Source organism: Phalaenopsis equestris, unplaced genomic scaffold (assembly GCF_001263595.1).
Source record: "Phalaenopsis equestris unplaced genomic scaffold, ASM126359v1 Scaffold000094, whole genome shotgun sequence".
Lineage (NCBI taxonomy): Eukaryota > Viridiplantae > Streptophyta > Magnoliopsida > Asparagales > Orchidaceae > Phalaenopsis > Phalaenopsis equestris.
In genome coordinates this window covers 6,384,904-6,394,695 of record NW_018164536.1, presented here as the reverse complement: position 1 = coordinate 6,394,695, position 9,792 = coordinate 6,384,904, and the positions used below count along the sequence as shown (strand labels likewise).

The 9,792-nt window shown below is 32.9% G+C and overlaps 2 protein-coding genes across 2 annotated transcripts in view; one reads left to right on the top strand and one right to left on the bottom strand.

Annotated features, from left to right (window-relative positions):
• Nucleotides 1–9,792, top strand: part of LOC110020144 (aspartic proteinase CDR1-like) — an 11,571-nt gene that overhangs the window by 225 nt on the left and 1,554 nt on the right. The gene's annotated exons all lie outside the window — the stretch shown is intronic.
• On the bottom strand, nucleotides 4,969–9,753 carry LOC110020145 (probable tetraacyldisaccharide 4'-kinase, mitochondrial; the record flags this gene model as incomplete). The annotated part of the gene is given in 3 exon segments (XM_020718137.1): nucleotides 4,969–5,118; nucleotides 9,101–9,334; nucleotides 9,630–9,753. Coding segments are annotated over 3 exon segments (447 nt in total), but the record flags the coding sequence as incomplete, so codon positions are not given.

Genomic DNA, 9,792 nt, shown 5'->3' with positions numbered 1-9,792 from the left:
AGTGGTTCCTTTGATTGACGACCACACTCAAATGACAAGGGTCAATATTTTAAAAGATAAATATGAAGCTGATGTCACTTTCAAAAACTTTCACACCTTCATTTTGACCCAATTCAAAATCTTATTCAGGTCCTTCGGACTGACAATGGTCGTGAATTTTTTAACTCTATATTAGGAGAATTCTTGATAAGGGTTTCCTTCATCATAGCTCATATAATGACACTCAACAAAATGAGGTAGCCGAGAGAAAAAACCATCTCCTCGACGTTACTCGCTCCAGTATGTTTCACTCTAATGCCTCAAATCATTTCTAAAATGATATCATTATTACTCCCACTTGTCTCATCAATAGAATTTCTTCAAAAATTCACAACTTTCGTAACATTTTAGCCATCTTGAGATCATGTTTTCCTAACAATCAAGTATTCTCCACTTTAGATCCCAAAATTTTTGGATGCACAGTCTTTGTTCAAAACACAACCCCGACTCAAAATAAACTTGATCTCATGTCCATAAAATGTGTTTTCCCCGAATACTCTGCCACTCGAAAGTGGTTTTGATGCCTTGACCCTACCACAAATAAAGTCTATGTGAGTGTTGATGTCTCTTTTTTTCAAAGTGTTTCATATTTTTATAACGTAGCCTCCAGTGAGAGATAGCTAGAGTTCTTGGACATTGTTCCTTACCTTACTCCTGTGGATGTCCCCCCCCCCAAACGTCACCTTCTATTGAGGATTTGTTCCTTTGGTTCCACCCACGTCTCCTATCATCAAGAAGCCCTCTATCCGTTTGGTTCCACCAACACATCCTCCCACTTTTCATGGCTACACTCGACACACTCACTCTAATGCACCTACTCTAGAGCTCGCTAATCCCTTACTGGACCCTGAATCTCCTCTGGACAACATCCCCGGCACTAATATTCCAAATTAGGAAGTTAGTTCCTCTAGTAAGATATGCAATCAGACAAGCTCTCTCTATCCCATGGCAAACTATGTCTCTCTTCACAATCACCAACCAACAAAGCATTTACTACGACCCTGACTAATCATCAACTTCCATCTACTATTATTGAGACTACCTTAGCAGTTCAACCTGGAAAGCTGTCGTCATGGAGGTGAATGCCCTTCAGCGGAACTATATTTTGGACATTGTTGATCTTCCTTGGGACAAGAAAGCTGTGGGACACCGATCGATTATTGTCCGATCGATTATTAGCACCAATGTACGATCGGTCATCAAAGAGTACTCACAAACCTACGGAGTTGACTATAATGAGATATTTGCTCCAGTTGTTAAATTAATCACCCTTCGGGTCCTCTTAGCTCTTGTAGTAAATCTGAATTGGCCCTTATTCCAACTTGATGTCAAAAATGTGTTCCTAAATGGCGATCTTACAGATGAGGTAGACATGGCTCTTCCTCCAAGTTTTGACTCTATTGCCTCCCAATGGCAAGTATATAGACTGCGAAAATCTCTTTATGGATTGAAGCAATCACCACAGGCATGGTTCAGAAAATTCACATAAGTGGTGGTAGGCCATGAATTCACTCATGCTCAATTAGATCACTCTCTTCTTAGGGCATTTCTCTAGCAGCCATGTAGCTATACTTATTGTCTATGTTAACGATATTGTTCTCACAGGTAATGGTCTACCAACATTGGAGAATTTGAAAGGCATTCTTGTTGCTTCCTTTGAAATGAAGAACTTGGGATCTCTCTGGTACTTATTTGGCATGGAAATTTTTCAGTCAACTCAAGGTATTTGTCTGTCTCAACGAAAATATATGATTGACCTTTTGACAGAGAACAATCTTTTCATGTGCAAACGAGTGGTTATCCCAATGTATTCCAATGAAAAACTTTTTGATGTTCTCAATGCAGTACTTGTAAAGAAGACTCGCTACTAGCACCTTATAAGGAAACTCATCTACCTCGCCCTTAGACGCCACAGCATATATCACACAGTTGGAATAGTTAGTCAATTTAAGCATGAACCCTATGAGCACCGCCTCCAAACTGTCCACCAGATTCTCCACTATTTAAAAGACACACCGGGCTCAGATTTGTTTTTTTTCTGCCACACCTCTCGTTCTATTGTAGTTTACACAGACGCAGATTGGGTCGGGTCCATCCATGATCAGCAATCTATCTCAGGGTATTGCTTATTTATGTGAGGAAACCTGGTCACATGAAAAAGCAAGAAGCAGTTTGTAGTTGCTCAGAGCAGTGTGAAAGCTGAATTTCAGCAAGAAGCAGTTTGTAGTTGCTCAGAGCAGTGTGGAAGCTGAATTTCAGTCCATGTCCTTAGGAATTTGTGAAGCTCTCTGGTTACGCATCGTGCAATTTCTGTAAAGCATTTTGGAGCAATGAATAATAAAATGCAATTCTGTAACTAACATCATAACATCCATCATGTAAAGTATTTATAATCATTAGGCAAGTGACAAAAACATTCAATAATGGCAGCCTTAAAGTTTAGTTCATTTATCTATTGGTTATATTTTAAATTTATTAGAACTCAAAATTCATTTCATGCATCCCACAAGCACATGTTTTCTTTCTTCATGAATACCATAATTAATTATATTCATCACATTTGCACATAGATATTGTAATTGAATTACCATATTGGACCTAATTCCATGTTTGTTGTAAGCATAGGTTTTGCAATACCTACTTAGTTTATTACTAATCCCACCATGTGTTGTAACCAGTGCTCATGTGTGAAGTAACTGAAGAATATAAAATTTGTTGACATAAGCTGAATGAGTAACAAGTTGTTGGGGATTAATTTTAGTGATCGGTGGGAGTGCTTTTATGTAATTTCTTTGCATTGGCGTGATATATTTAAGTGGCATTCTTAGATAAAGCAATATTCACCTTTTTTCTTTTGGTTTAGGAGGATGAATTGCAGAGATGTTGTTAGACTTGGTGCTCTAATGCATTTTTTTAGTAGATATTATCATATAGTTCATGCATAGGTTCCTAAATGAGTAAATGTAAATTTTTAGAAGTTATCTTATCTAGCCATTATAACACGAAAACTTTTGAGGCCAGTTTGATTGGGTCCTATTAGAGTATATCAAGATTGTGAGCATTATTTGGAAAGCAAATTTGTTCTATTAACGAATAACAAGTCCATGATTGCACAATCATATAAGTTACAATTCACTAGGTTAAAATGCACTCATCTAACAAAGTCATGATTGCATCCATTATTAAGAATTTATTATTGGCTACTGTCCTAAAGTAACACCACATAGCTCTAGTCATTAAATTTTTATTATGGATTTGCTTCACTAAAAATAAAGCCGACATCAATTTAAAAATCCTTCATCAGAATAATATTACGTATGATTCATCAAAAATTGCATTTTCACATTGTGATTTGATTCAACTACCCCAAATATGATTTGGCTTATCTTAGCAGTCAGGCAGACGTTAATTCTCCGTTAAAATTATAGTAAATATATGATCATATGCTCGATTTTGCTCTCAAATTCTCAGTTATACTCTATAAGCAAGGTCCATTTCAAATATAGATTCATATTCAAAATACTCAGAATTTAGATCATTTTGTAACTGCAATTTATTTTATGCATCTAAAGACTCATTTAATGTATATTAATGAACTATTATTTCTTCAATTAGCTCATCCATCATATTCATGCATGATTCTAGCATGACTATAGTTTTCATAGGCAGTATATTAGTTACAAAGCTCTTCAGCATTTGAGCAACAAACTTAATTGAATGCTTATAGCATGTCTCAATACTCAAAGATGTAGATAAAACCTCAGATAATTTTCAGTGAATTATGGCATAGTTCATTATCAAACCCCCACCTATAATTACAAATCAAGTAAAATTGTTATAGCAAAATAGTCTAGAAGCTATTCATGTGTAACAAAGTAAATTATGCATAATATGCAAATGTGCCATAATCTTTTTGTTTACAACATTAAAAATTACTATGCAATTCATCTAAAATTTCACCAGATGGCAGATATTTCTAATTAAGTTTTATGTCCCGTTTTAACCCATGTCAATTTTACACTACACTTCTAAAATACTTCAAAAAAACAATTGAGCATGCTCAGTTAAATTTGTCAAAAAATCAGAACTTTTTTATGAATAACTATGTTGTTGGTTAATATCATAAACCACCTTTTTTTTTTTTTAATTGCATTATTCATTATATATTTGCGCAGACCTAATTAAATGTTCAATACTTAGTTGACATAATTGGAACAATATATTATGATACCAATATGATGCAAGCTGACATAAAGTTACAGTTATCAAATGATATTTCAATTGTTTGCAATCTTTAAATGTAAACAATCAATAGTTATATTAAAATATTGGATAATGAAACAAACAAAATAATCAAAAGAAAAGCTAGTATTCAGAACTACATAAAATCAGCTAGCAATTGTAACTAAATTTTCACAAATTGAAATTTCAAAATACCAAATTTTGGACAAAAGTATATGTAAAAAATTACAAACGCAAGTACCCAACTTTCACAAATATGGTGAAATATCCATCATTAGTGAGGATGGACATGTTCTATTTTTAAGCTCTAGGGAACTAATTAGTGGCTTGGAGATGCTTCTCCTGTGAGTGTTCGTTAAAAAACGGCTCTCTTGATGCTCTCCTTGATATTGATTCAAAAGAAGGATATGAACTTAATTTGAAGTGCTAATATTCCAGTACTTTCTTGGTCCATTTTATCATAGTCCATCAATTTAATTAGATAAATTAGTTAACTCAACATAAATAATTAGATAAATTAGTTAACAAAAATATTTCACCAAAGAAAAATAATTAATAATAATAAACATATTATAAGTTTGTCAACCCATGTGTAACACACATGCATCATAACTAGTTAAATAAAATGTAATCAAGAGCGATGCACTGTATGTCTAATAGTTGAAACAAAAAGTTACAATAACGAACCAAATCAGCATGATGGATAACTCCAATATGGGCTCGACCAAGGGCATCAGGTGGTTCTCTTAAGGACCCACGAGGGATCAAGTGATTATTCCCCCACGGTGACAAGCCATTTATCATAACCAACTCCGCATTCCTAAAAAGACTCCAATGCTACCTATCAAAAAACACAAAATCAACATAGAAAAAAATATTCCAGATATCAATCAGATAGAACTAAAATATTATATATTGAAGTAAAGCAGATTAGGTTTATGCCCATCCAATAATGAGCCATATTACTGAAATAACTTTAAAATAAAAAATGGAAAAAAATAGTAACTTAAAAAAAAACATAAGTATGAACAAAGCATTGACACACATGCAGAAAAAAAGGATGAAAATTGAAGTATGCCACATTCACATTTCATGACATGATATATTAAAAAAACTTGAGAACTATTTAATAAAATGTTGCCAGAAAAATACGAGTAAACCTTAGATACTGTGTACTATATTGAACCTACACACCTTCATGGAAATGAGAATTTTATGTGATTAGATTTTTTTTTTTTTTTTATTCATGCAAAATGTAAATGCTCGAGAAAAGAGGAAAATTGGGGTAAGATTAATCTACAACATAGAAGGAATTAGAGATCCTTTGCAGAAAATAAAACTTGGAGTTCAAATATAAGCATAAAAACAAATATTAAGTTGCTCTGGGTTGATCTTTTTAATCAAAATGTAGTAAAACTATTTTTTATAAACTTTTGCAACTTCTGGTTTATCATATAATCTTTCTTCCTAAAAAATAACCAACCTGTCGCCCATTATATGAGTTGGCATAAAGAATTCTAGGGCTGTAATCTAACCAAGGCAAGCCGAGCAAAAGATTGTTCAAGCTATAGCTAATTTACTAAAAAATTGTTCAAGCTTGGCTCAAACTGAAATCGAACTTATGGGTTGCTGTTTAAGCTCGATTCTTTAAATGCATTATTCTTCAAGCTTGATTCATTTTACGATTGCCGAGCTTTAAACGAGCAGCTTATTCTGCCTTTTCGAGCTGACCCTGTTTAGCATATAGATAAAAAGTGACTTTAATTTTAAAAACCAATTGAATCTTAATAAGCCGGGATAATTCTATTGAGTTAAAAAATTAAAGTTGTAATTTTAAAAAATTTTCAACAATGCATAAAATTCCCACACCTCCAAACCAAGTCGAACAACTTGCAAGCAATTGATCTCCATTTTTTTTCAGTTGAACAGTAGTGATAATAAATCTCCCTCTGATGTGAGATTGAATGCATATAAGGGCATGAACGAACATGAAAGACTAGAAGCATAGATTTCATTATTGATTTTTTTATTTATTTTTTTAACTAACATGAAGTTTGACGTGAAACTTGCAACTTCATTAAATTATATTATTATGAAGCTTCACATTAAAATATGGAATTATTTTTTTTATTTGGTTTTAATCGGTCTTTAATTTTTTTTAGTTAATAATATAAATAAAATAACTTTATTTTAAATTACACTTTAATCAATTTTTTTTAAATTAAATCATATTTTTGGTTATATTTTTAAATTGGGTTTTAGGTTAATATAGAGCCATAACAAGACTTCTCAACAAGCATATTCACTAGTCTTAAATGATATTGTTCACAATCATAAATGAATCAAGTAAAGTTCAAGTTTGTTTATTTAACAAAAAAGAATTAATAAAAACATTCAAACTTACATTTAATGGCCGAGTATTTATAAAAACATTCAAGATTACTAAATTAGTTAATTAAAAAATTATAAATGAGCTCTAATCAAGCCAAGTCAAGAGTACCTTATCGAACATTTTTCATTCATAACCCTAAAGCATTTCAAATATACTACCATTATCTCCCTTTCAGAGCAAGAAGTTCAAAATACAAGATACTGATTAATTCATAATGACAGAGAAAGTTCCCACACAAAAATAGTAGATATAGAAAACAAATGAAATTAATGCGGTAAGTGGCTCACAGAGCTCAAACCACATATATAGAACAATTACTAATGATGACACATCACGTCATAAACATGATCCCAAATCATGTTAGATAAAAGGTTATCTTCCACACAATTGACATTGATAACTAAATCATTTTCCCATGAGACAACTCGATATCACCCAAATGCCAAAAATCACATTTACTATAAGCAATAGTTTAAAGAAAAGATGGTTTTTTTCACGCATTAAACTTTACAAATTCTTTGTTATATATGTCACATACCATTAGCAAGGATATATCGCCAAAAAAATATACATGATCAAGCATGAATCTTAATGCAAATTTATTTAGAAAACTTCAAAAGTCAAATTCAAGATCATCTCAGCTCTAATTTCAACAAATCTGTAATCAATTAAGCATCTCAACAATATAATCCAACAACACCAAAAATTATTTAATCTAAATCAAAAGAGCCTAAATAAAATACTTGAAATATAATTGAAAATTTTGAAGGATTAATTAGAATGTCAAATAAAATTCTTCATGCTTATAGTCGAATTGAATAACTAAATGATATGAATCCAACAAATCAAAAAATCATTCAATTTTGAGTCTGTCAAGAAACTTAAATGTTGAAAGAACTACCTCTGATCAAAGAATTATACGGAACATTTGATGGAGTGCTCTAGGATTTTGGCTAAATTTATCAAAAAGCCACTCAAAAGGGAAAATGGACCCCATCCTCCACATAGGGCGGAGAAGAGTGAGTTAAGAGCTAAATTTGAACTCACAAGGAAAACTTGAAGCCAACAACCAGTAGCAATCTTCAAAGACCACCAATGACTATTGTAGCCTAACAACTGTCATACAACTGCCATTACCTAATTATTATTTACATGTTATTGGTATATGATTAATACCTCCAAATTAGTATTACCTAACTACTATCACCTAATATGTCTTCATCTGTCAACTCCAATCATAACAATAGAAATATGAACAAGTAATATAATTTTATCTTCTCTACTTGAGAAAAAGAATAAAACTATGTAACTTTGATTATATAATATACTACTTAGATTAGGCCAATTCCCAAGTTTTTCCTCTTTTGGGGTTTCCACATAACAAATCTTGTTGTTTCTTATTACTTCTATTAGTGCCTGTGATCGATATCCCTACTAAGTTGGGACTTAATTTTTCTCTACCATTGAGAATTGTCTATAGCATGCAAGAAGTAAAAACAATTCAATCAAAATAGATAGCCCGATAACATGAAAGATGAGCTTCACAGGTCGTTTGGAATTTATTACTTCATTTAAAAAACATTGTAGAATACCACCATCTGTTTTGCTTTGATGACAAGAATAGCCTATAAATAAACCATTGTAATGAATAGATGAATCAACAGTGAGAAATAGAGCTAAAATGAACCTTGGAATATGGTGGCTTGAGAAGCACTCCCATCAAAAAACAGTCAACAAAGTTATGACATATTGAGAGAACATCCATAATTACCCGAGTTAGTTTTTATTACCTCACTTAAAAAACATTTATTCTGCTTAGGAAAACTTTGGTTTCACGGCAAAATAACAAGTGCCTTGCAGAAGTTAATAAGAGTACACTTAAGCTTCATTTCAGTGAAGTGCCATTTGATAGCAAGCATTAGGGTCTGTTTGTGGTGCAGCAACTATTTAAATAAGCAGATGCGAAGTTGCTGAAGAAGAGGTTTTTGTTCAAAATCTGCAGTGGCTATTACAAAAAAAATAAAATTTAAGTCAAACCGCAGCATTTTAGCAGCCCCCATAAGTAGCAAAGTCTGGTGGGAAAATGCAGCTTCCAACTGCAGTTTTTTGGTAACACAGGCAAAAAGGATTTTTGCCAAACAAAAAAAAATATGGAGTGACACCACACCGCTAACGCACTGCCGGCCCAAGCGCGCCTTAGTATCCTCTTTCTTAAATATTATTGCTGGTGTATATAATGTACAATTGTAAAAAAGGATAGTTAAGAAGACTTAAAAAATTGATACCATAGAATGATATTAACAAATACAAATCAAGAATGCAAACAGTTCAACAAATAAATTTGATAAATTATTGAATTAGAAAGAAACAGGTGAAATATTAACATAAAGAGAACTGTAAAAAGAGTGGATAAACAAAGTTTAATACCTGCATTCCATCATCCAGAATTACAATGCCTATCATTTCAGTTCTCAAATGAGGCCTTAACTTAAATGGTGATAAAAGAGCCTCAAAGTATAGCGAGCTGCCCAAGTCCATGCAACCATATCTTTCAAACATTTCAGCCGCTGCAGCTGTCCTGTTTGCGCCAACACCAATCTTTGCAGATGTCTGTGAAAGGTGCCTTTGAAGCATTTTAGCTTCATCCCCACCAGCATAGCCCTAGCTTTATCAAGAAAGCTCAAAACATTATTTTGACTCCTTTTCCAACATGAAAGAGTAACAATAAATTCATAAGCAATTAGAAAACAATTAAAATGATTACTGCGCCAACATCTAACAGCAATACTGGGAACAATCACTGTTAGCGATATGTGGAAAATGGAAATAAAATGGAAATAAAATAATGGAAATAAAAGGAAACAATTGATTCGGTTAAAACCACCAGCCCAGTAAACCAAACTCAAATCACGAGGCGCGGGCATGCTTCAAATGACCGAAAACAATGCTCACATACCCTTGAAAGTATTAGCGGAGGTATCCCCAAATCATCCATGTATCTAGCGATGAACTCTGTCATCGGCGTCTTCCCGTTTCCTCCCCATGTCAAATTTCCCACGCTAATCACTGGCACCGGAAACCTAAAGAGGATAAAAGATTGATACTCATAGACCAATAGA